Below are 27444 nucleotides of genomic sequence, written 5' to 3' on the forward strand. Positions count from 1 at the left end.
TATAATAGACATTCAATTGTAAACTCAAAATTCTCAAAAAGATAATGGCTATCAAAATAATAAATAAATGCGGTGCACCGTATCAATGCTATATCACATTGCTAAATCTTAGCGTGCTCACTAAACTCAATGTTGTCTAGTGTTAGCCACTATTTTCAATTATCCTACAGAACCAATAAATGTCATCATAATAATTGAAAGCAATGATAGGAAAAACCCACATTAATCAAAGCACAAGTGCAAATTGATTCTGTTTTAAATATCGTATGTCACTTATTGCTATAAAAGCAGATTTAATACCCTAAAATTCAAATATTAAAATAGTCTATAGCCATATATAAAGAAACAACAAAACTACTGTGTGCAAAGTGCTAATCCTATAAAGTGCCTCAATATCATCAAGTGCTTTGTGCTAAGTGATATGTCCTTCAAAAAAAAAAACACGGGGACCAGAAAAACAGCGATCTAATATAACTCCTATTGTCCAGCTCAAAATGGATAGTCTCCACTCCTACTTAAATTGATATATATCTCTTTTGTTATAAGGAGCCAGAGTTCACTCTCATGCAAACAGATTACAATAGAATAAAAATAGTAATAAAGAGTCTATATAAGCTGTAATAAGATGTCTATAAAGGGTTTCAGGAAGAGACATCAAAATGTAAAATACTCACTTTGATATTATGTGCAACAAATACCGAAGTATACGGATTAAGCAAAATGAAAAACATGCACAACGTGCAGACAGGAGACGGGCGCGTGTATTCTCGATCCATACCATGGGATAGATTAAAGAAAGTTGTGTTGATCTTCTCCCTGATTCAGACCATTGGCGGCTCTGGAGTCCAGTTCTAAAATTAACTATGATTCCAGTTGTTGAAGTAATTTTTCCCTGTTGCTACCTCTTCTAAGTGGTAAAACAGCCCCAATTACAGAGTACTTGAGGCCATTTTTGTGTGTTTTAAAATGTTTGGCTACAGGGTATGTGGAATCTAAATTAACTATTGCCTGTTTTGCAGTTATATACTGCCATCAACGGGACAAGTTTGGTTCCAAAGGCAGAAGTGTATTCAAAGTTTTTTTTCTCCAAATTTGCGTGCTCTACACAAACTACATTTGTAGAAGCCATGCTTCAGAGTGAACCAGTTGGTTTTGGATTTAGAGTTTGATTTATAGGTAGCTAATACAGGACTGGTTTTGACTAAGGCACTATTATTGGAAGGGGCCCGTCTAAAGGTAAGGGTGGGTTGGTATGGTAAGCGCTCCCCCAAGATGGCATCTGTCATAACAATGGGCCATTTGTTATTGATGATGGGCTTTGTTGTCTGCTGTATGTGGTTATAAGGCGAGTTTCAGATTCAGCCCCACATCTAGTTTTATCTCGAGCTGATCTGTCGTAATCGATATGAGATTCATGAGTGGTATTGCTTGCTTTATCTAAGGCTTGTTGGACAATGTGAGCCTCATAGCCGCTTTCCAAAAATCTACCTTTGGCCTCTTCTACATAGTATTAAAATTCCTGCTCATAAAATTCCTGCTCAGTGCTGCAGATCCTGTGCAGCCTTAACATTTTTCCGTAGGGAATACTTTTAATAAGGGGATGCGTATGGAAGCTCGAGGCATGCAGAGTTGAATTTCCTGCAGTGCTCTTCTGGTGTAGATTTGATTCTAATTTACCTGCTATTTGGATGTGCACATCTAAAAAATCAACAGCTGCTCTGTTCATCTGGGCATTGCATTGCAAGTTGACATTAATATTGATGTTAACAAACTTTTTAACACAATCGAATGAACCTTTTCACACTATAAAAATGTCACCGATATAGCGCATCCAACTTACAGTATGATTATCGTAATCCTCTTTTGGACCACCTGGAGAACCTGTTCCTCCCATTGCGCAACGTGAAAACGCACATAGCTCGGGGAGAAGCAGGCCCCCATAGCAACCCCTCTGAGTTGCTGGGACACTTCTTTTCTGAACAAAAAATAGTTATTATACAGACAGAAACTGATCATTTGCAAAATCACAGCATTGTGATTATAATAGTTAATGGCTCTATCTGATAACTACTAGCCGCAGATTCCTTCACCTTGAATTATCCCCAGGCGTGAGACTGGATCCTGAAACTTTTTGCCACAGCATCCCTGCGTGCAGGGGGCAGGGCCGGCAGCACACGACTCCTCCCAGGCGCCATCCTCGTACATGACGTCAGCAAGGTTACATAAGCCCCACCCAGGCGCGCCTACATCAGTTTTTTTACCTTTTCCGTATGCAGCGTGGATCCGGTCTTGCTACGGGCCTGTTTTGGGCCCCTTTTTGGGTTTGGGCGTCTTATGTCAGCGGACCCTCACCTCATTTGTATGTTGTGTTTAGGGGAGGATCACAGCACCACTGATTGTGAGGCGTGCCAACAGTTGTAGCTGGAGTTGCGGCGGGAGCGCTGGATAAAAATACTCACTGCGCGTCTCTCCAGGTCGACCTCTCCTCGATCAGCCTCGGCAGACTGCTTCAGATACGGCCATGGTCGCCATCCTCTCCCTTCTCCGTTGTCGCGAGAGCGTCGCTCCCAGGTGGGTACGTGTCGCAGTTTGTCCCCGGGGGCTGGAGTTCGGCTTGCTGGGGGTGTGGACTATCCGCGGGTGATGTGGCCCCGCGTGTCGTCCTATCCACCGTTTCCTGGTGATAAGGTGTTGAGAGTCCAGATGGAGACATATGCGGCGGCTTTGCAGGTCTCGCTGCTGTTGTCTCCTCCGTCCCCTCCTGGGGCGTCAGCAGATACCTTGCCTTGCGCGGGGCCCTCTGCGGAGCCGCCAGTGGCTCTGTCCCCGGCACCGACTGGTTCGGATCCAGGCTTGGAAGATGTGGTGCTGTAGGGGTGCGGCCCCTCTAGGGTCCCTCCTTCAGACCACAGCACCTCTGCCTTGCCGCAAACTCCCGTGGGAGTCCCTGTTGTGTCTCGGGAGGTCGCTGGGGCTCGGGTCGCATCCCCAAGCCCCTCTCGGTCCTTTGACAAGGTGGTCCATGGATCCCCCTCGTCCTGGTCTGGGTCGAGGCTGGACAGGGACCCCTCGCCCTCCTACCAGCCTTTCTCGTCTCTCCACGCAGGCGGCTGCCTCGTCGGAGGGCAAGTCGGAGGTTGATTTGGCCCTGGTGGCGCCGCATGGTTTGCCGGGCCACCTCATGCTGGGCCGAAGCTGGCAGAGGGCTTTGTGTCACTCCCCTGGTCCCTCTCGTTCCTCCACGCAGGCGGCTGCCTCGGCAGAGGTCGAGTCGGCGCTGTTCCGACGCCGCCCCCTGACCACTTCGGATCTCGTATCTTGGGACTTAACGTACCCTATGTGGGGTAGTGGGAGCTGTTATATAGCTTGGCTCTGCAAGGGAGGTCTGGTCGCCTTCGGGTGCCTGTTCTCCATGGCGTGTATGTATGTTGCTTTTGCTTCTTGAAGTCGTGTGTGCAGCCCCTTGTAATATGTGTCTGGGCATTTCCTCACCTCCCTGCTCCTGTCCTGGGGGCTGGGATGATTCTGTGTTCTCCCTTGTCAGGAGTCGCCTGCCCAGCCTTACTGGGGCCCTGGGCTGCTGTTCTTGCTTCTGGCGGCTTATGACTGTCAGCGTTGTTCTTGCTGGCATGTTGCCCTCCATCTGGGGTGGGATCGCCTTCTTTTCCCTTGTTTCCTTGGGCCCTCTTGGCTTCTTCTTCCTCTCCCTTTCTTTGCATTGGATGGAAGCTCTGTTGCCTTATAGGGGAGTGGGGTGCTTCGGCCTCTCTGGCCTTGCCGTTGGTTACTCTGCTGTGAGTGTACAGACCTCTTCAGTCTTCTTTATTCCTCCTACATCCTCTTGGGGTCGGTGGTGTTCTGCTTGTGGAGGTTCCTCTTAACTGGCAGGGAAAATGTTACTTACCTGGTCTCTGGATCTGGTCCCCTGTGGGATCCTCTGATCCTCTGTTCTGTCAAGGCTGATGGGGTCCTTTCGCAGTCCCACCTTCCCCGGAGGTATTGCTATGGTATCTAGTCTACGTGAAGGTATCTGTGGCTAGTAGTCTCTATCAGATGTACAAGTTACTTACCTTCAGTAACGATGTATCTGGTAGAGACTATTCTAGCCGCAGATTCCTTCACAGCCCACCCTTCCTCCCCGTTCTGCACGGACCCTTGTGTTGGTCTTCGGTACTCACCTACCGGTGGGGGTGGGGGGGAGGCTGTGTCTCCTGTGAATGCCTTATTTTGTTCTTGACGGGTGGCTCCGTCTGGTTGCGGTTCATTCCTCCTCTTGGTTCTTGGAGGATGGGCTTATGGTGCTCCTGTGTCCCGCTGCTCTGGCTACTCCAGGTTTATCGGGGTTTGTCTTCAATCTCTGTCCTCCCCTCCCTCCTTTCCTTTTGCTGTTAGGCATCCTGGCCCTTCTGCTAACCTCTGAATAAGGGGCATCTGGCCATGCCTTGTCCCTTGGAGGGGAGGGGAGGGGTTGCCCTCTATGCTGGGGGGGGGTTTGGAGGTTTGTTGTTCCTGTCTGTCTAGGGACTGGCTCCCCTTCCTTGTTTTTGGATGGGGGTGGTAGGCCTGCTACATTTGTCATGCCTTTTTATGCATGTTCCTTATCCCCGGGGCACGGGGTGGGGGGAGGAGGCCGTCTACGTACTGGCAGGGTGGCTACTCAGGGCTCTGCTCTATTCTTCTGCCCCTGCTTTTGGACACCGCAGTGTTGCACTGTCCCTTATTTTTTTTTTTTTTTTTTTTATTTTTTTTTAAACCTTTATTAGTGAATGCACAATACACAGCGTCTGCCTACAACCCCGCAGGGCCGGCCGCTATGACATAAACCAGAGGAACGAGGAGTAGATTAGGAGACAGTACGCTGCTAAAGCAATCTTTAGAGTCCACATTATCGGGCAAAACATATCACCATACAAATAGGATAGGAAAGGTTTAATTTTATGTTTTTGTCGAAAAGAACAACAACACACAAACACATGGTATCATAGTGGCAAGGGTCGCTGGAGGGGGGGGGGGGGAAATTGACCAGTAAAGAAGTACATATGGCAAGAAGGGGGGCGAGCACGAGAGGAAAACAAAGCATGTAGTGAAATTGGAGGAGGAACGTAAATCATGGAGAGGAGGGGAGAGGAACCTCATAGTCTAGCGGGGGAGAGCAGATATCTCCGCGGTAAGTATTCCACTGAGCCCAGACTCTGGACCATTTCTTTGGACGCCCCCGCGCCTCATACACAGTTTTCTCCCGAAACATGGACCAGTCCATATTCTCTTTCCAGGCACTGAGCGATGGTAATCGAGGGGAGCCCCAGAGCTGCGCGATGTCTCTTTGCGACCATGTTGCCCAGGGTAACCCAAAGTGTCTGGGCAGCATTGCAATCAGACGATTCCCACACGTTTAACAGACAACGTCTCGCTTCGGGAAGGAGTGGGATCCCAGTGACACGACTCATGACATCATGCACCCTGGACCAATAGGCCGCAATCATCGGGCATTCCCAAAGTACATGAAGAAAGGTACCATCCATCCCACACCCACGCCTGCACCGTCCATCCGAAACCAAACCCATTCGCACCAGACGCATTCCAGTCAAATACACACGGTGGAGGATCTTCAACTGGACAAAGCGAAGCCGGAATAGCCACCTCCTTAGGGGAGGACACAGCTGACTGCCAGTCCTCGTCGTCTAATTCGAGTCCGTCAGCCGTCCAGGAAGCCCGGAGCTTCTCAAGTTGGTCAGCCCTGTTGTTGACAAGCTTTTTATATATCAAGGAGATAGTACTATCGGGGACGTGGCCGTCTAGAACACGATCCTCCAAAGGGGAGGACTGTGGGATATCGGTGCCAGATGGAAAGACGGAGGACAAGGCATGTCTCACCTGCATATATCGGAAGTGCTCTCTATCGTCGAGCCGGTATTCCAGTTTCAACAGCTCAAAGGATTTAACCGCGCCCCGTGCCCATAGATCCTCCACCGTGCTAATCCCAATCATGTCCCACTTCTCAAATCCCTTCGTCTTCCACAGGTTGCCCAACCGGTCCGAATCGTATAGTGGCGTCATACGTGTCAGCCTACCACCCCAGCCCGTGGCCACGGTGGCGTCCCTCCACGCCCGGACTGCACATTTCGTCGGGCCTGTAAGGAGTCGAAAGGGTGCCTTGGAATAAAGAGCCCTATTAAAATTGCCACCGGGTAACGATAGTTTATCCAAGGCAAAAGCGGGAGCGGGCTCCGGAGCGTACGTCGCATGGTTGATAGCGCTCAGGTGTGAGGCCCAGTAGTACCGTCTAATGTCTGGCAGCGCAATACCACCATCATACCAGGAGAGGGTGAGCTTGGACAGGGCAATGCGGGCACGGCCATCCCAAATCAGTTGTCGCTGTAGACTCTCAACTTCACGGAAGTAGCGAGCAGGGACAGGGTCGAAAAAATTCTGTAGTGCGTAAAGGAATCGGGGGAGCGACATCATTTTAAAGAGTGCCGCTCGGCCCAATGGGGATAAGGGCAATTCACGCCACCGTCGAACGTCTTGCTTAAGTCTTCGGAGCGGAGCATACAAGTTTCGCTCGTAGCGGACCGAGGAGGTCATGGATATATATATCCCCAGATACTTAAAGCCGTCGGTAGCTACCAGAATGGGAAACCTGCGGGGTAGAGGCGACAGAGTCCCAGCTATAACGTAGACACAGGACTTAGTCCAGTTGATGACAAGTCCCGAGTTCTTACCAAAGGACGTGAGAACGTCGAAGAGAACGTTAAGCGACTTTTGAGGGGAAGTGAGATAAAGGAGGATATCATCCGCATACAAGGAGACACGATCCTCGAGGTCTGGAGACCATCTAATACCTTTAATAGAGGGTTCCCACCGAAGCCATGCGGCAAGGGGCTCGAGCGCCAATGCGAATAGAAGCGGGGAGAGCGGACAGCCCTGGCGCGTGCCACGGCCTAAGGGAAAGGGGTCAGAGCATCTGCCATTGACCGCGACCTGAGCCAATGGCCGTTCGTAAAGGAGTTTGACCCATGCGATGAAATTAGGGCCAAAACCAAATTTAGCGAGGGTAGCCCAGAGATAGGGCCACTCGATAGTGTCGAAGGCCATTGTGGCGTCTAAGGAAGCGACCACAGCCGGTTCGGCGAGAATTGGAGCTCTCGCGAGAACACCGTGGAGCCTACGCAGATTAAGGGCAGTATTCCTGTTGGGGATGAAACCGGATTGATCCGGGTGGATCAGGTCGCAAATTACCTTAAGCAAGCGATTGGCCAGCACCTTGGCAAGTATTTTAGGTTCCGCATTAAGAAGAGAGATGGGGCGGTACGAGGCACAGCGGTCACGAGGCTTGCCATCCTTATAAATGACCACTATGGTAGCAAGGCGCTGCTCGAGGGGGAGGCTTCCAGCCCCAACCGCCTCGAGAAACATGTGGCGCAGGTGGGCGGCCATCTTGTCCGGACAAAGTTTGTAGAGTTCAATGGGCAGTCCATTAGGTCCCATCGCCTTTCCCGAGCGCAGGATTCGGATAGCAAGGGCAATCTCATCAACGGTAAAAGGGGCCTCCAGGGCAAGGCCATCCTCATCCGAAACAGTGGGCAGGGCAATGTCTCGCAACAGGAGCCTGGAATCGGCCTCATCACGATCACTAACAGGCGTATAAACCTTCCGGAAGTGGTCCACAAAGCAATCAACAATTTCCGCAGGATCAGAGACACTCTCACCAGAGTCACGAACAATGACAGGCACAACACGACTCGCTCGCTCAGCCTTATCCAGCCACGCCAGTAGCTTGCTAGCCTTGTCACCCACATCATACAATCGGCCAAGTTGACTCGCTCGCATCAGTTTAGCAGCCTCCGTGACACAAGCTTTATAGTCAGCTTGCTTCAATTCCAGAGTGTGCAACAGTGCAGGCGTGTCATTCCCACCTAACTCACTTTCAAGCGCAGTGATCTCAGTTTCGAGAGCCAGAACAGCCTCCCTCTTCACCCTACGCTCTGCAGCAATGAATGATAGGGCAGAGCCCCTAATAACCGTCTTGAAGGCCTCCCAAAGAACAGTGGGGGAGGTGACCGAGCCCACATTCTCATTGAAGTAGCAATCAATTGCCTTAACCAAGTCAGATCGGAGCCGGGGGTTTCGGAAATGCCAGGGAGGAATCGGGGTGCACTGTCCCTTATGATGGTGTTTGTTTCCCTTTCCCTTTTTTTCTACTATTTCGCACACTGTTTCAATGCTCCCACTAACGTAGGCGTGGAGGGGTGGGGCTTATGTGACCTCACTGAAGTCACGTACGCGGACGGTGCCTGGGCGCAGTCGCGTGGTGCAGCCTTGCCCCCGGCGCCCATGGATGCTGTGGCAAAAAGTTTCCGGATCCAGTCTGACGCTTGAGGATAATTCTATGTGAAGGAATCTGTGGCTAGAATCGTCTCTACTAGATACATCGTTACCAAAGGTAAGTAACTCGTACTTTACTCAGATAGTACTCCACTGCTTTGAGTCCATCCATATGGTTAATGCTAGTGTATAAGAATGTGATGTCTAGGCGGGCAAATTGATAGCGTGGTTAGATAAGAAGCAGCAGGCTCAGAAGGTGAGGACGGATGCGGGAACTGTTCTTACGGACCCACACGAGATTGTCAAGGAGTTTGCATCACATTATAAACGGGTCTACACTCGGAGATCCGTAATGACGGAAAGAGAATCAGCGGCCTTCTTGGACGACATTGTCCTTCCCTCCCTTTCCGAGGACGAAAAGGAGACTCTAGAAGCACCCCTAACCGTGGAAGAGATCGTGAAGGCCATTCAAGACCTTAGCCCCGGAAAGGCTCTTGGGCCCAAAGGTCTACCTGTGGAGCTCTACAAGCTAAAACCTAACAGTCTTGGTACGCATCTGAAACGGATGTTCGAAGATAGTAGAGAGCTAGGTAGCCTGCCTCGGGATCAGCGGATAGCTACCATTGTTGGGGAAACCTAAAGTCTTGTGCCTCATACAGGCCGATATCATTGCTCAATGTAGAACCGAAACTCCTGGTCAAGGTCCTGGCCAACAGGATCAAACCTGTCCTCCATACCCTAGTGCACCCGGACCAATCGGGCTTTATGCCTCACCGCAATACGGCACTGAACCTCAGACGTCTCCATGGGGTGCTGGGTGGCTGCCACCGGTTACGCAGAGATGCAGTGTGCTCGTGTCCTTAGACGCAGCGATGGCTTTTGACACACTAAAATGGTCGTACATGATGGCAGTACTTCGAAAGTTGGGGTTCGGCCCTGACTTTGTTAGCTGGGTGCAGCTCCTTTATACAAACCCATTAGCTCAAGTCGTTGTCAACAATAAACTCTCAGAGGCCTTCCAATTGGAGAGGGGAACGAGGCAGGGATGCCCCCTCTCACCCCTGCTCTTTGCTCTGGCTCTCGAACCATTGGCAGCGTGGGTGAGGCAGACCTCCTCTCTGCAGGGGATACAGTGGACTGACGGTTGAGAGGATAGGATTTTGCTATATGCGGATGACATCCTCCTGTACCTTACAGCGCCGCACGAGTCCCTAACGGCAGCATTAGATATCTTTCAGAGTTTTGGGAAGTACTCCGGCTACAGTATTAACTGGGGGATATCTCATTTATGTCTTGCACGGACCCCCCTGCAGACGCCGGCTGATTGCCCGATCCAAATAGTCAGCGACTGCTTTACATACCTAGGCATATACATCTCTAAAGACCGTGCTGCAAGGTACGAGCGGAACCTCTTGCCAACCCTACAGCGGCTCCAAAGAGATGGCGCAGTCTGGAAGAACCTCCCGTTATCGCTGCTTGGCCGGGCTGCCCTATTTAAAATGATTGCAAAGACAACAAGTGATGGACCGAATGTGGATCAATGTCGCACATTCCCCCAGTCAAAAGATCTGGGCCCAAATCCATCGTTTTTTTGCACTCCACACCACCCTGGGTTAGACAATGGCGATATGCAAATCAGCTCTGACCCTGTTGCCCCATGGGAACAGTCCAGCCCGAACTACAAAAGCCATGTCCTTCCCAGAACGGAATCAAGCATCCGAGGACCGGACCGGTTTCGAGGTAGCACCTCTCATCAGCCAGGCTAGCTTGACTCCAAGTGGTGTGGAGTGCCTGGGACCCACGTCTAGGCATCCCCAGCGCACTTAGGGCGGCAATTGCAAAAACAACAAGTGATGGACCGAATGTGGATCAATGTCGCACATTCCCCCAGTCAAAAGATCTGGGCCCAAATCCATCGTTTTTTTGCACTCCACACCACCCTGGGTTAGACAATGGCGATATGCAAATCAGCTCTGACCCTGTTGCCCCATGGGAACAGTCCAGTCCGAACTACAAAAGCCATGTGCTTCCCAGAACGGAATCAAGCATCCGAGGACCGGACCGGTTTCGAGGTAACACCTCTCCAGCCCGGCTAGCTTGACTCCAAGTGGTGTGGAGTGCCTGGGACCCACGTCTGGGCATCCCCAGCGCACTTAGGGCGGCAATTGCAAAAACAACAAGTAATGGACCGAATGTGGATCAATGTCGCACATTGCCCCAGTCAAAAGATCTGGGCCCAAATCCATCGTTTTTTTGCACTCCACACCACCCTGGGTTAGACAATGGCGATATGCAAATCAGCTCTGACACAGAGGGATAATTCAAAGGTAAGGAATCTGCGGCTATATCTTGCCTCTACCAGATAAGACTTTACTGAAGGTAAGTAACTTATTGATCACAACCCTTCATCTGTGATCACCTCAGGATATAACACCCTCAAATCAGCCATGAGCCTTTACTTCCATTGTAAAAATGTTTGTTTCTTTCCCCCTTTTTACTCTTGATATATTGTGTATTTGGAAATATGTTTGTGTCTACCTCAGTTTTGAATTGTTGATTATTTTTATTTATTTATTCACACAACTATTTGTTTTGTTCAGAGGTGAAGAAATTGGAGGAGCAGTACAATAAGATTGAAATTCCAAATGAAGAAAGTGTGGTTACCTACTACAAGATTCGGCAGCAGCTTGCAAAACTAAGTAAAGAGATTGAAGAATACATTCATAAGCCCAAATACTGCTTGCCGTTTTTGCAACCAGGCAGGCTGGTCAAGGTACATCATTTTACTTCCTCCATGTCGTTAGTTTTTGTTTCTTAAAGCTTTCACTATTTTCTAATTTTTTGTTAAAATGTTTTGCCCATTGATAGTATTTGAGTTACTACACGGAGAAGGATCATGTCGGACTTCATTTTGTTGCCCATTTGCAAACAGAGTTCTCCATCTTGGGGTCTGTGTACTATTATTCTTGTCAGCAACTTTAAACATTGTGTAGTGAATGACCCATTCTTTGGAACTGATACTGGGAATATCTATCGGTAAGGCATATTACAACTCATGCAAAATTATGTTAATTATCAGTACTTAATGTGGTGCTGACTGAGGCACCACCCCCTTTTCTGATTCGGCTGAGGCATCAAAGCATGTTTTTGTAAAATGATGCATTGTATAGAATGACTTTAATGGGAAGTAAATAGGAATATTAGTTACTGAGCACAACCAATACCAAGTTTCACCACTGACCTGGTTGTCGGCCACCTCAATAATATTCAGTGCATTGGGAGTAAGACACGTCTCTAAATGCCCGGCTCTATACAGCAGGGACCTTGATGCTGTACCTCTAGATGTACCAAAATAAGTTTTTGGGCTCGTTGTACTTTAATACGAGCATCTGTGCCGCTTTGACTGTCTCCGCATCACAAGAGCCTATACTTCAAAATTGGATAGACTGAACTATAGTTACTTTTTAACGCGCTGAATACATGTTAACTTTTCGATACTGGCAAGAATCTTGAAGTACTACTCTGCAACCAAAAAAATCTAAATATCTGGTTCATCGCTCTTGCCATGATATATACCCTACTTTTGAGGGATCCGGAGGATATATGCCACAACTCTTTCTACTACTATTTTTTCAAGCCTTCAAGTCGTCTTGCAACGAAACACTTGTTGGCTGTCTGCATCAATAATACCTACTTCGTGTCAACATAGCCAAGAATATACATGTCTTCTTCTTTTTTTTTTTTTTTTTTTTTTTTTTTCAAAACCTTTATTGCACTTTGCATAGTACACAGCGGAACGCCTACAACCCCGAGGGCCGGCCGCTATCGAAGGATCCTTGCAAACAGTGAGTATCAGCAAAATGAACAATCGTACCAGTATAACAATCAAGTTCTTGACAGAAAGTGCTGAGAAAATAAAAGTGCCAGTTGCGCCATTGGACAATGCAGGAATTGAGGTTTTGACTGAGATTTTTTTGTTTTTTGAAAAAGAACAGAACTCATAACAACAACAGTTAGGAATGACAGTTTGGTCTGACATGCAACAATGCCTTGCAAATCTCTAGAGTCACTTTGGATCATGGGAATCAGACAGTCCTACCCCGTACGTACATGCCTCAGTTCTCCCCAACCGCCCCCACCCCCGTTAGATGCAGCCGTCTACTTGTTGAGAGGCGATCCCCTACAGCAGTTCAGGCACTCTCCTTACTCCCACCCCCGCCCATGACTAGCCCTCCTCGCTCTCCTCATCAGATTCATCCAGCTCCTCCTCCCGCAAAGGTTCGCAAATGTCCCCCCTGTACTCATTCCACTTCAGCCATATCTTATTCCACTTCCCGGGGCAGGCTCGGTTGATGTACACTGCTCGCTCGGTCAGCATCACTCGATCCATGTTCAGGCACCACTGGGACTTGGTTGGGAGTTCCGCTGCCCCCCAGCGCTGTGCTATGTCACGCTTCGCTACCATTAGCCCCGCCGTGACCCAAAGTTGCTCGTATCGGTTCAGGTCAGTAGGTTCCCATATATTTAGCAAACACCTCCGCGGGTTCGGTAAGATGGAGTGTTCTAGTGCTTGTGAGATTGTACGGAGTATTTGCCTCCAGTATTCCTGGATCTTAGGGCAATCCCATATGGTATGGAAGAACGTGCCCTCCTCCCCACACCCGCGCAGACAGTAGGGATGGGTCGCCCTTTGTATACGATGTAGCATCGTCCTTGTGTAGTAAACCCTGTGTAGGATCTTAAATTGTACCAGCCGCATGCGTGCTGAGATGCCTATTTCTTTAGGGGACCCAAGAGCTGCGTTCCATTCATTTTCATCCATGTCGTTAACCTCCCCTTCCCATTTCTCCTTCAGGTGTGATGTTGGTTCAGGGCTGTTGTTGAGGAGTTTGCGGTAAGTGAGGGATGTAGCCCGTTCTAGCATGCAATCTGTGAGTAGGCGATCTTCCAAGGGTGAGGACTCTGGGAGGGTTGCATCTGGAGGGATGGCTGCAAGTAGTGCGTGGCGTACTTGAATGTATCTGTAGAGCTCCCTGTCGTTGAGCTCGTAGAGTTCTTTTAGACGGGCAAAGGGGATCACTTCATTTCTCTCCCACAGATCACCCACCACGGAGATGCCTATTGTGTCCCATTGTGTGAACCCCTTGGTGTTTCTCAGGTTGCCAAGCATGCGCGAGTCCCACAGCGGAGTCATCCCTGTGATCTTCCCTTTCCAGCCCAGAGCTGCCGTAGCTGCGTGCCATATCTGCACCGTCAACCTAGTAGGGCCGACCAGGGTACGCACCTTGCGGTGATCATATAGTGGCCCCAACAGACTATCCGCTCCCAACTGCTCCCTGTCTGAGTGAAATGCTGGTTCGGTGTGTGGTGCGTGAATCCATTGATTAATGTGCCTCAAATGTGCGGCCCAATAATATAATTTCAGATTTGGGAGCGCAATGCCCCCACTATACCAATCTCTGTGCAGCTTGGATTGTGCCACTCGCGCCGGGAGGTTGCCCCACAGTAGGTTAGAGACTAGAGCTGCTACTTTCTGGAAGAATTTGGGTGGCACCGGATAGGGCGAGTTGTCGAGGACGTACAAGAAGCGTGGCAACGCCATCATCTTGTAAAGCGCCGCTCTGCCGAGGAGCGTTAACGGCAGGCCGGACCAAAACTCCACATCCCGCTTGAGTCTATCCAGGGGCGGCTTCAGATTCTTTTCCATGAATTCGACCGGGTCCTTAGTGACATGTATGCCCAGATATTTGAAGGAAGTTTCCGCCAGTCGTAGCGGGCAAGTTTCGCCGAGGTCCGGGGCCGGACCCCGGAGGACATATATCTCTGACTTGGACCAATTAAGCGTGTAGCCGGATATCCTGCCGTACGTGTCACAAATACGCAACAAGGCCGGTATACCCTCCTCGGGGTCTGTTAGATACAGCAGCATGTCGTCTGCGTAGAGGGACAGACGGTCTTCCCAACCCCCGGTCCCTGGTATACCCTTGAGGAGGGGGGAGGCTCGCAGTAAAGTCGCAAGTGGTTCCAGGGAGATGGCAAACAACAGGGGCGACAACGGGCATCCCTGCCGCGTGCCCCGACCCAGCGGAAAAGTGCGAGAAATGTGGCCGTTCGCCACCACATGAGCCATCGGGGCTGTGTACAGTAGTTTAACCCACGCTAGAAAGCGAGGCCCGAACCCTATATGTGTCAGTGTTGCAAAAAGGTACTCCCACTCCACCAGGTCAAATGCCATTTTGGCGTCAAGTGCCAGGATTACTGCCGGTGTGGTGATGGTGTCAGCTCTGGCCAGGATACCATGCAGTCGCCTCAAGTTCAGAGCTGTGTTCCTGTGCGGCATAAACCCGGACTGATCCGGGTGTACAATCGAGGACAGATGGGGCAGGATCCTCTGTGCCAAAAGTTTGGCCAAGATTTTCGCTTCCGCGTTTAATAATGAAATTGGCCGATAGGAGGAGCAGTCCTCCGGGGGCTTGCCCGGTTTAGGTATTGGAATTATAGTGGCCACTCGCTGGTCTGGTGGAAGGGAACCCTTCTCCAGGCAGTCCTTGAACATCCCCAGCAGATGCGTGCTAAGGGTGTCCGGCATAACCTGGTACCATTCTATGGGAATCCCATTCGGTCCCAATGCTTTGCCCGGGTTCAGTGCCTTGATGGCCAGCTGGATTTCGTCGGCTGTGACGTCTGCCTCCAGTTCGGTCGACGCCTCCGGTGAGAGGGTCTGAACCTCAATCGGTGCCAAGAGTGCCCTGGCACTCTCCGGTGTAATCGTACGAGTCGGGGTGTACACGCGTTCAAAATGGGACGCGAGGAGTTCTGTTATGCGCCTGGGATCGGTGTGTGTCACTCCCTGTTCATCCCTCAATCGTTGGACTCCCCTGGAGCTACCCTCACGCCTATCGAGCCACGCCAGCATCTTCCCTGCTTTGTCCCCCACTTCATAGATCCTGTTCTGGGTGTCGGTTAAGAGACCCTTGACCACCAACCGTAGGTGATCATTGTACAGCTGTTGCTGGAGAGTGAGCGCGTGCAGGGCCTCTGGAGAAGGATGAGACTCATGCGCCGCCGTCCGCACCCTCAACGTAATCTCTAGGTCGGCTAGGTCCTGTGACTGTTGTTTCTTATGTCTGGTTATGGAGTTAATGGCTTGTCCCCTCAGAACTGTTTTATAGGCCTCCCAGAGCGTCGCAGGTGAGCGTACTGAGTGTGCATTTTCAAGGAAGTAGTGTTTCGTGGTGCCTTTGAGTACTTTGCGAACCTGCGGGATTTTGAAATATGATGCATGCATGGGGTAGATGCGCCTACGTGCTCTCGTCTGTAGGGACAGCGTCAGTGTGAGCGGTGAATGGTCCGAAATACCCCTAGGGTGAATCTCCAGGGTGTCTACATAATTAAGGGCCTCCCCCAGTGCCAGGAAATAATCGATGGGTGACAGGCTGCCATGCACCGCTGAGTGGAATGTGAATTGCTTCGTGCCCGGGTGCAGGTGTCTCCAAATGTCTGTCATGCCCATTGCCATGGTAAATCGCCTGAAGTATGTTTCCCCTCCTGTCCGGTTGGGCGAGGGGTGTTTATCTAGTTGTGGGTCTATGACCGCGTTGAAGTCCCCCCCTAGTATGGTCTCACCCTCGGGGAGAGTTAAAAGGAAGTCCCCTAGTCTTGGGAGGTGGACCGAGTGTAAAGCAGGTGGCACATACACCGATACTAGATTAAAGAGTTTTCCCTCCCATTGTCCCTGCACGGCCGCAAAGCAGCCCTGATCATCCGTTTTAATTGATAGGGGCATGAAACGTGAGTTCTTTTGTATTAGTATGCCCGACCCCCTAGAGCCGGACGTGAAAGCAGAGTGGGCCCACATTTTGTAGCCTCGCCTATCCAAGGCTCTCGTGGCCCCCCCCACTAGGTGCGTCTCCTGCAACAGGGCCACAGTAGGTCGCAAGCGCTTAATAGCCGTCAGTACCAGTCCCCGCTTAACCTTGTCCCCCAAACCTCTCACATTCCAGGACAGCAGGGTCATAGGAGGGCATTGCGCGTCCGAGTGGGTCACCCCCTCAGCCGGGACGGGATTGTTAGCCATCGGGTGGGATCAGGGACATGATGCCGTGCTCCAGAGACAAGACCGGTGTAGGGGCTGCGTCGTTGCGCAGCAAAGCGTTTAGAGGCATCATGGGGGCATAGTATCACTGTCTGTTTCAAGCAACGCGTTTTGATCCCCACAGGTACTGAAACATTGTCTTCGACCCATAATGCACATTCCCAACATAAACAGTTCAAAACAAACCCCCCTCCCTGCCCCCCTGCTTAACGGACCTCTAACTGCCCGCCACCCCAACTTAGCAGAGTGCTTTACCCATCCCAACACCAGAGTACTTGCTTGTAGGGGGGAGAGTGTCTCCCCAGGCAGGCGGCTTCCCCGAAGGCTCTTGAGGCAGCCATGCCAGCGTCTACGTGCAGCTGTGGAAAGTATGGATTAGCGCGGCGAATGGCGATTGCTCAGTGTCCAATGTCCAAGATCAGGTTCATTCATTCCCCCCTCCCCCTTCAAACCCATGGGAGGGCGAGTGGTCCGGCCCTGCCGCTCGACCTGATGTTTGCGAGTCCACTCCGCTACCTCCTCCACGGTCCCGATCCGGTCTGTGGGTTTTGCGCTGTCGTCCAACGGTTTGCCATCCTTCCAGCCAGTCCCTGGCTGCGCCAGGGGAGTCGAAGATCCACACTTTCTTGTCCGCTACCACCCGTAGTTTAGCCGGGAAGATCATCGAATACGGCAATTCTTTATCTCTCAAGGTCTTTTTGACTTCCAGGAACGTTTTCCTTCTCCGAGATACCTCAGCCGTATAGTCCGGGAAGAAAGCAATCTTCGAGTTTTGAATTTGGATGGTCGGCGCCACTCTAGCAGCCTGCAGGATGGCGTCTCGATCCCGGAAATTAAACAACCGAGCCAGTATCGGTCGTGGTGCGGCCCCCGACTTGGGCTTGCCTCCTGGAACGCGGTGCGCCCTTTCGACGGAGAAGAAGTTGGAGAGTCCCTTGGGCTTAAGTCGAGTCTTGACCAAGTCCTCCACGTAGAGGTCCATAGCCCCCGTGTCCTCAGATTCTGGCACACCTAAAATTCGGACATTATTGCGCCGGGAGCGCCCTTCCTGATCGTCCAGTTTGTCCCTAAGCAGTCTGTTATCGGTTTGCAGCCGCTCTACCGCTATTTGCAATTCGGACACATCCTCGACCAGCGCCTTAGCTACCACCTCGACCTGCTTGACCCTCTCGTTCATTTTTTGGAGATCCGCCCTTATCAAGGTGACTTCCGTCGCCGTGGCACCCACCGTCGTTTGTACTTGGGCCAGCGCTGCCAGGACATCGTCTAGCGTGGCCTTCTTCGCCCCTTCGGTTTCGGCCGCTTTCCCGGTGGCCTTTCGTTGGTCTTGGGGTGGTGAGTGCCTCTCAAATGCGAATTTGTCCAGCTTGGCCTGGGTTGAGTTGTTCCTAGGGCCCCTGTGGGACATGGCGCTGCCGTGGAGTACACTGCCTGGTGGGTAGATTGACCGTGCGCGGGTTGCACAGCGCCGCTGTCTTACGCACTGGTGGTAATCTGCGACTAGGTTCAGGGACACCGCATTGGGGGGTGGCCTCTCCACTGCGTCATGTAGTGGTGCGACGCTCTCCCGGTGAATGTACACCAGCCTGGCGCTGCGCCTTCTCCCAGCGCAGGGTTGAGCGGCGGTGTGATGCGAGTCGTGTCTCACCCCGGCCGGGGCCGTCGCGTTATGACTTTCCTCGGTGCCCCCGTTTTGTGAGTGTTGCCCAGGCTCTTGCCCTTCAGGTGGCGCCTCGTGCGTATGGCTCCCGGGGGTTCCAGTGGAAGGCTGTGGTGTCTGTAACTTTCGCCCGCTGTGGCCGCCGTATATCGCTGCTGGTCACTGGTTGATTGGTTTTGGCGGCTGCCGCCGGGGTCCGGCGCCCTCCCTCGCAGGGGCCGTGTAGTGGCGGCACTGGGTGATCCTGCGCAGTTCCCGTCGCGCTGCTGGAGGACGCGCGTGTGACCAGGGAGTGCTGTCGGGTTGCCGTGGTGGACGTCTGTGTGTCTGGGCGGGTGAGCGGGTAGCTATGCGTTGTTATCGGGGGAAGCGTCCGGTGAGCCGGCGCTTCCTGCCACTCACCCCCGCGTTCTGGACACTTCCGGCCGGACTCACTGGCACTGGGGGTCCGCGGCTCCTCGGCTGTAGTCAGGCCCCGCTCCTCCTCCGCCTCCCGAGGACTTGATACTGCCCGTTTGGGCCGCCGCCGCTCTCAAGAACTTTCACGCTGTTCGCCACACGGACACCGGGTCCGGTCCGCCCCTTTCCGCCAGTACAGTTCAGGATAACAATACGGATTATCGCGGAAAGCCGCCTCTGCCCAGGAGCCTCCCTAAGCTGCGGCCGCCATCGTTGGCTGCAAGCCACGCCCCCCGTCTTCTTCTTTTTTTGTTGTACTTGGATGACCACTGTTTCCATTGAGATGCACTGAATGGTGCTTTATCTATTGAGGTGGCTGACAACAAGGTCATTGGTGAAACTTGGTATTGGTTGTGCTCTGTGACTAATTAATTGTTATATGTATGGGGGAAAAGATTTTTTTCCATACAAGAGAACTCTGGGTGAGTGGCACAGTGCTGTACATTGAGAACGCCTATTTACGGATTCTCAAACTAGAACTTTGTAAACATTTCGGAGTTGCTGACAAGTCTCTTTCACCACTGACATTCATGCTGTAATTCACGGAAATAGGAATATATTTGAGTTTTCTTGTAGCCTTTCATCCTCCTTATTAGATGTTTGAATACTTAATATCTCCTGTGAAATTTTAGTGATTCTTTCTGCTTTCAAGCTGATACTTGTGCCAGGTGTTTGAGGCAAATGTTTTCTGTTTCCAGCGTTGCCTTGTCTCGTGTGGTTGTAATCTTTATTTCTTGGACACCTCTTGTGGTTATTTTTCCTGTTGAGCTATGTTTTTCATTTGTTGATGTATATTTCTTTTCATGTTTTGTCCTCCAAGAGAATATATTTTTGCTAATTACTTTTCTGCAAGTATCTATAGAAGCAACATATTGAAAAAAGTGAGTTGGGTACTTATTGAAGACTCTTGTTACTGAAGGAAATATGAGGGCCTTAAGTATTGTCTACCATTGCGCCACTATCATTTGAAAAGCAAATTTAGCATTTGCTTATCCTATTACCATGATTGATCAACGGGAGATTGAATCTTTTGATTTTCTTGTAACATCTGGTGAAAGAGTGCGCTAAAAAAAGACAGCAGGATTGTCTCTACTGCTCATTGGACTCCTCAAATAGCCATCCTTGCACATATAGGGGATTTCTAAGTATTTGTTTCTTTAGCTGGGGGTCCTGAAAAAAGTCAAAACAAAGGGATCAAATGGGCCCTCACAAATTATGTTTTGTCATGGATATGTTTGAACATCTTTACCATTTAAGACTGTTTTAATCAACTACCTTTGAAATGTCATTATTTTTGTTCACCTCTTTTATATCTTTGATCAAATAGTGGTAGACTAGTCTGAACTGACAAACCAGGTCTTCTCTGAACTGGAACACAAGCAACCCAACACTTGTTTCACCCTAGTTGGGTCTCATAATCCGGTGTAGCCTGTTTCCAGTGGCGCAGCAAGCATAGGGCCCATGTCTGGGCCCATGTCTGGGCATACTCTTCACACTTGATTCATCACATTGAAATAAACAAAAAAGTGCTTGAATTAATCTCAGCCACTGGTAATTACTCGAGCCACATCCAAGTCCATCATTCTTTTTGCCCACCATGCCACCTAAGGTTAGACCCAGTCATGTGTAAATCAGCCTTTATCCCGCTTCAGTAGAAATACATCACTGTCAGTCATTTCCATCACTCTATTTTTGTTTATGGTGAACATTATAAACTAAACAGAAAGATGTTGTGCCCGTTCGTCTTCCCAGTCAAAATATATTCATAACAAAGTGAGAAAGGATCATCCACCTATTTATGATTTAGTTACTTTAAGTCTTCTTCCTTCTGTCCCTTCTTATGTGGTTTAGAGACTTTGAACCCACAGTGTGTTTTAGAAGAACCCTCACTCACCTACATAGTAGTGAAATGCTTCATCATTGGGTTCCCACCCTGGTTGCCGAATGCCCCAGGGTGTGCTCCAATGCCAGAATACTGTGGAACTGTTTTTTTTCCAGTGTGATTTCATGAATGTGACGTGGTGATTTATAATTGGCTCGAGAATCCCTATGATCCTAAGTATCCCAATTTTATTTAAATATTTTAGGGTTCCTGGTCAATGTTAAAAACAGTTGTGGATGTGTATGGGATTATTAGTTGGTCCCATGTATCCTTACTATGGTCCTCCTGGGTGTGGTCTACATGTTTCAGCCACCTTTAGTAGCCGAAGAGGGTCAATGCTGCTTTCTACACGACCAGGTGTTATTGTGTATGCATGCGTACTAAAGCATACAAGGCGAGGGATGTTTGTAGCCAGTACTTACAACTTCCCAGCGTTCGATGACAATACATCTTGTATTGTAACCTATGAAGATAAAAAAGTTCAAAGAAAGAGAGACAAGTAGCTAATAATCTGTAGTCGTGCTTTTCCAGGGCCCAGAGGTTGTCCCAACTAAGCCCCTTTCAACAATCTTTCATCCAAAGAACACTAAAGAAACCAATATTTTCAATTTCGAGGTAAAAGACACTCACATCTGTCTTTCCATGCCCGTGTTATGGGCGGACGAGAAATTAGAACTATTCACTATTTTTAAGTAACCACATTATTTAGCCTGAACTGGAGTTATTTGGTCCACTTGCATCTTCCAATATTGAGGCTCTAAAGCCCCCTAAGAATTCGTAATGTGCCAAATTCTGTGCCAAGTTTGTGGGTCAAAACTCTTACTTTTTGCTCAGAGAAAAAAGAGGGCGACAGATATTGATCATTCATGCGTGCAAACATCGCAGATCATAATGTATTCTGCATGCAGTGCACTCAAGCACATAGTGTGTATGTATATGTCTTCGTTCCTCACAAGTGCCTATACATCCAAGTGTTAACACCTCTCAACCCAGTGATGGGAAAAACAGAAAAAGTAATGTCCCATGGATTAAAATTCTGTGTGAAAGACCAATGCAGTGACGTTACTATTAGTGGTGAAAGACTCAATGGGATACTGCTTCAGACATGGGCTTCTCATCAACATTTTCGTTTTTTAGCCTCACTGTCCGTGGCACCTAAAGTAGTCCTTGCAGCCCTAGTCCGAGATAGTTTGTCTCGGGCCGCTGATAAATAGGGAGTTCAGTTTTCTACTTCCATTGCCGGCCCCGAGTCTGGGATAGGTCTTGCTTCCTGGTGGTGTGGGACCTCACTGTGCTTGCTATCACTTCTCGCGTCTGATTGGGACTCGTTCCACAATGGGTGCTGCCTACTGCCAACGAGTCCCTGTCCCTGCGGTTGGAGTTTCGCGCTAGGGCTTCTGGTAGAAGTAGTCTCTTTTATGAGTAATTAATATTTTCCAAATGCTGATCAGACCTTAAAAATAAAAATACTCTGCATTCATTATGCAATGGTTCATGATAAATACAAAAAGTGATCAGACCTACGAGACTACCAAATAATCCTTGTTAACTATGACTTGGATCAAGAAGTAGAAGTCTTTTTTTATGTTCGTGGCTCTTTAAACATTGGTCAGACCAGACAAGTGTACAACTACTCCACATACAACATACCGTGGTCAGACCTGCAAATTTACTCGTAATCCTTGTTCAATATAAATTGGTTATTTCTAAACTTACATTCAACCTGTGAAAACTACAGACGCTCCTCATTCATTCTGGTTCACAGGTCAAGTTCAGTAAAAAAAAAAAAAAATTACATTTTGAAGTTAAAAGGTGTCAGGGTTATCCTGCAGAGAGTAACCTCAATATTTTTCTTTCTTTTTTTATTGTCGTTCCCCAGTAATTTAGTTTGGTTCACGGCTATATTAAGTCGGCGGTATCTCCCACCACATTTACCAATACAAAAATGGGAGCTATTTGAATGATATATTTAGATTGCCTGTGGTAGTGTCATTGTTCTTATGTGATTCACAAGAGATTTGGATTTCAGTTGCAGCAAGTAATATCATCCTCCTCCTTTCTCTTTATTGACATACTGTGGTCCTTTTGTATGTTGATTCTGTTTAGGTCAATGAATCAGTCTGCTGAAAGTCTGTTTTCCAAGGTTAATAGATTGCGGACATGTGAGATTTGATTGTGGGTAAAGGGTTACCCATCTTGGTGGTTTTGAGTATAATGAACAGTCTTATCTCTGTTATTTGTTGATGTAGTTTCTAATACTGTTTATTCTGTAGCATACTGTGCCAAGGGGTGTTATCATTTAGACCTGTCTTGTGTGTTGACATACGATAGACCCAGCGTTGTTCTTTCTCAAACAGGCGGCTTTCCATATTGTCTCCATTCCTTAGTTATATTGCCACCCAGGTCATGTCATTTGGGGTGTGTCCTTGGTTGATGAAATGGCCTGTCAATTTTGTTGTGCTCCCTTTGATCCTAATGATGCTTCTATATTCTTTATCTTCTTCTCAATCTTCCTTGTAGTCATCCTCACGTAAAGTAGTCCACATATGCAGGTGATCAAATAGACTACTCCTGATAAATTGCAGTTGGTATGCTTTTGTAGTGTCCATATCTTTCCAGGTTCCAAGTTGAATGTTTTAGTAGTCTTGGTTAGGTGACACACTGCAGTTTCCACAGGGGTGTTGTCCAGTTACTTCTGGTTTACCCCATAGGCTTCCACCTGTGGTTCTTCAATCATCTGATGGTGGAGTTAAAGGTCCGGTCCTTACTACCATGTCCTTTATACTTTTCTTACTTTTTTGAAAGAAAAAAGGGGTTTTTCTCAACTCAAATTCCCAGACTGCGGTATGTGCCAGTTCTTGTTTGTTTTCTTTACCTCATTGGAGGTGGCATTGGAGGTTGTCACACAAGTTAAGGTAATTGTGTTATCCAGTATTTGGGTGTCTTTCATAGATTCACGTGCCTGAATCATTCCCCGTCGTCGAGACGGGAGCCTCCGGTATATAAAAAAGTAATGTCCTAAGACATACATATAAAAGACCTAAGGGTCTCACCTTAGTGTCCTATCTAGGTCCTTATGTAGGAAGGACCAAACAGAGTAGGCCCAAGGGTCCCACCTTGGTAGCCTATCTGTGTCCTTTTGTAAAAAGGACCAAAGTAAAGAGAAACAACCAATCAGCTACTACCTCCCTCTAGAACCTTCCTGTCAGGAGCCTCAGTCTCTCAGATTTTCTACCGCACGTTGTGCTAGGGAGTCTCCACCTGAGTTCTCCTCAGGAAACTTACTTTTCATCTAAATTCGATAGTTTTTTCGACTTCTTTGCTATGGCTGATAGCAAAAAGAGAGGACTCTTTCGAGCCTGTGCTTCTTGTGGCAAAAAGAGGCTTCACGTGGATGATGAACACGAGACCTGTTTATACTGTCTCTACCCTCACCACCAGGCCAAGGACTGCAGACTATGTCGTATTTTCTCCCATAAAACCCAGAAGGATCGGGAAGGACGTCTTCTGATATGGCTGAACAGACTTAAAAACAAGCCAGAAGGCGACTTGGTTTCTGAAGGTGAGAGCATGTCTGGCGCCTCGCAGTTTTCCTTGAAGAGGCCTAGGGTTTCCACTCCTGGCCCCTCAGACACCCCTCCTAAGAAGGTCAGAAAGTCTTCAGAGGGCAAGCCTACTGTGTCTGACAAGGACCTTCCTGTCCCCAGGAAGCAGTCGCTGATGACAACGACGAGGACAACGTCGTCGACCTCCTCAGCGCTGAAAACCGTCTCTACGTCGACGACAACAGTGTCGACAACGACGGCCTCGTCGGCGTCTTCCTCGTCGACCAAAACGACACCTTCATCGTCAACGAGTAGACCACTTTCATCCACTGTTCCCTCGACGACTAGGACTACGTCGTCGACGGCAAGGCTGACGCCGAAGACATCGACGACGACACCGTCGACGAAAACCACAACGTCGACGAAGCCTCCATCGTCGACGAGGGGCACCCAGTCAACGGCGAGGCAGCCGTCGACGGCGGAAAAGTTGCCGTCGGCGAGAACACCGTCGACGACGGACATACCGTCGACGAAGAGTAAAATTCCGTCGACGACGGAAAGCTCTTTGGTGACACCATCGACACAGGCGTCGATGGCAACTGGTACCTGGAAGGAGTCTGAGCTGCTCTCACATGCTATGGATGCCCAAACGTCCCATGTCACAATCAGAATTACCAAAAAACCAATTACTCCGGACATGACATCACCTAGTAAGGTGCAACCACCATCCTGCTTCTTACAGGACCAAGAAATGGATGAGGAACCGTTTCCACAGGCCACTAGCCCTTCGGAACTGGTGGTTAAGTGCCAGAGTACAGATGAGGAGCAAGATGTTGAGGAACCTGTGCCTCAAGCTGTCCATACTCAGGTACACACACAAGTGACACCAATGGTGTGCCTGCCAGCATCCTTAGTTTCGGACTTGCGTTTCCTCATCCAAGACTATAAAGAGCGGTTTCCAGTAAATGCCACTACTGTTGCTCCTCCGACTCCGCAGGTATCTGCGCCTGTACCTACGCCTGTACCTGCGCCTTTACCACGACATAAGCCCCCTCCGCTGGTACTTCCGAGAACTCAAGATCCAGCACAAGACCCCATCTCGTCTGATGACGATGAGAGGGACCACGAAGAAGGGGAAGTCCGCGACGATGACACAGACCCGGACGCCGACCAAGGGTACGTCACTCACTCTCCAGCCTCTCCAGAGCCGCAGTCTTCGGAGTCTCCACCCGCAGACATTGGAGGCTTCCATAACCTCATGGAAAGGGCAGCCAAAAGGTTCCATATGTCCATGGAAACACAGGAGACTGAATGTTTCCTCTATGATTTCAAGGAACCAACGAAGAAAACAACAAGATCAATCCCGATCATTGACTACCTACTAAAACAGGGCAAACAACTCATGCAGACGCCGGCATCTCTGCAGGTAGTAGTGCCCAGACTTGACAAAAAATATAAAGCTACATCATCGGCACCAGCATGCCTCACGGGTCACCCCAAGGCAGACTCCGTGGTTACTCAGGCGGCGCAGAAGAATTCGAGAAACCTTGCATCCCCCTTATCAACACCACCCGATAAAGAAGGCAGGAAGCTGGATGCCATCGGAAAACGCTTTTCCACCACGTCTGCGACGACGGTGAAGATCGCCAACTCTATCGCACTTCTGGGCCGCTACAACCGTCAACCCTGGGCGGACATCGCGCCCTACCTCGCTGACCTTCCAGGGGATTTGAAAGCGGAGGCGCACTCGCTTCTCCTCGAAGGACAAACTTCGGCTTCGGAATTAATCGACTGTGCCATCGACGTAGCCATGACTGGCTTCAGACAGCTGGCAGGCGCCGCTGTTCTAAGACGTCAAGGTTGGCTTAAGGCCACCTCCTTCAGACAGGAGGTCCAAACTAAAATAATTGATATGCCGTATGATGGCGAACATCTTTTCGGCGAAAAGATTGATGAAGCCCTCACCACAATCAAGGAGGACACCGATACAGCCAGATCTCTGGGAACTCTACAATCTCGTAATCAGTCCTTTCGTGGCAACAGAGGGAGAGGACAATCCTCATACAGAGGTTGCTACCAAAATAGGTCCTCCTATTCGTACTCACAGGGCAAGACGCAGTTCCAACAGCGTCAAAACCAGTCGGGACGTCAAACTTCCTACAACAAATCGTCCTACAGGGGACAAGGTCAGAAGAGACCCACAGGCAATCGCCAATGACTCTATCAATTGGCCAGCCCCTCCACCATCACATTCTTTACGACTTGGAGGAAAACTCTCTTTTTTCCTACAGAATTGGCGACAAATAACGGACCGGTGGGTTTTACAACTTCTCCAGTTAGGTCACTCACTGGAATTCCTCTCAAATCCCCCACCGACACCACCTGCCAAGCGCCCTCACAGACACCTACGGCTGCTTCTTTAGGAACTAGCTTCCATGCTTCAAAAGGGCGCAATAGAAAAAGTTCCACACGCCCAAAAGGGGGAAGGGTTCTATTCCCACTTCTTCCTAATTCACAAAAAGGGCAAGAAATGGAGGCCGATCCTCGACCTAAGGGCGCTCAATGTGTTCCTAAAGAAACAGTCGTTCCGTATGGTCACACTACAAGAGATCCTGGGACTCCTGGATAAAGGCGACTACATGACATCACTAGATCTTTAGGACGCCTACTATCACATCCCTATCCTCAAAGGACACAGGAAGTACCTCAGATTCGCAGTAGCAGGAGTCCACTACCAATTCAGTGTTCTCCCGTTCGGCCTAAAATCTGCCCCACGGATCTTTACAAAATGCCTCTCGCCTGTCGCAGCATTTCTTCGCCAACAGGGACACCAGGTCTTCCCATACCTGGATGACTGGCTGGTAAAGGCTCCGTCGACAGCAGCCGCAGCCGCGTCTTCCAGCGCCTGTCTGCATCTTTTCCGCCAATTAGGCCTGACCCTCAACAAAGAGAAGTCATCACTGAAACCAAGCAAAGTCATCACTTTCCTTGGAGCGACCCTTGACACGGAACGCGCAAGAGCCTTCCCATCACAGGAGAGAAAATCGAAACTTATCTCCTTAGCCACGTTAGTGGCATCCAAAAAGACTCTGACTGTCCGTATCTTCAAGTCGCTCCTCGGCATGATGTCGTCATGCATTCTGCTTATCCCACACTGCCATCTAAAAATGCGCCCCCTTCAGGAAGAACTGACAAGGCAGTGGACACAAGCTGCGGGATCCTTCGAAGACCGCATACGAGTCACTCAATCTATAGTCAACCATTTACAATGGTGGAGGTCGACCAAACACCTGTCGCAGGGACTGCCGTTCCTGCTTCCGGCACAAACACATATAGTCACCACGGACGCATCCTTAGAGGGCTGGGGTGCAGTCCTGCAAGAACTACAGATCAACGGCAAATGGACGCCGCAGGAATCCAAACTCCATATCAACATTCTGGAGCTAAGGGCAGTCTTCCTGGCGCTCCAATCGTTCCT

At 49.6% G+C, this 27444-nt stretch overlaps 1 protein-coding gene across 1 annotated transcript in view; it reads left to right on the forward strand.

Annotated features, from left to right (window-relative positions):
• The window catches only part of MTREX (Mtr4 exosome RNA helicase), a 751215-nt gene that overhangs the window by 507131 nt on the left and 216640 nt on the right, over nt 1-27444 (forward strand). Inside the window, exon 17 of the mRNA XM_086960637.1 lies at nt 10926-11098. Within this exon, the coding sequence (XP_086816763.1) occupies nt 10926-11098 (173 nt within the window). The remainder of the gene's footprint in view (nt 1-10925; nt 11099-27444) is intronic.

Source organism: Lissotriton vulgaris, chromosome 3_1, assembly GCF_964263255.1.
Source record: "Lissotriton vulgaris chromosome 3_1, aLisVul1.2, whole genome shotgun sequence".
NCBI classification, from domain to species: domain Eukaryota; kingdom Metazoa; phylum Chordata; class Amphibia; order Caudata; family Salamandridae; genus Lissotriton; species Lissotriton vulgaris.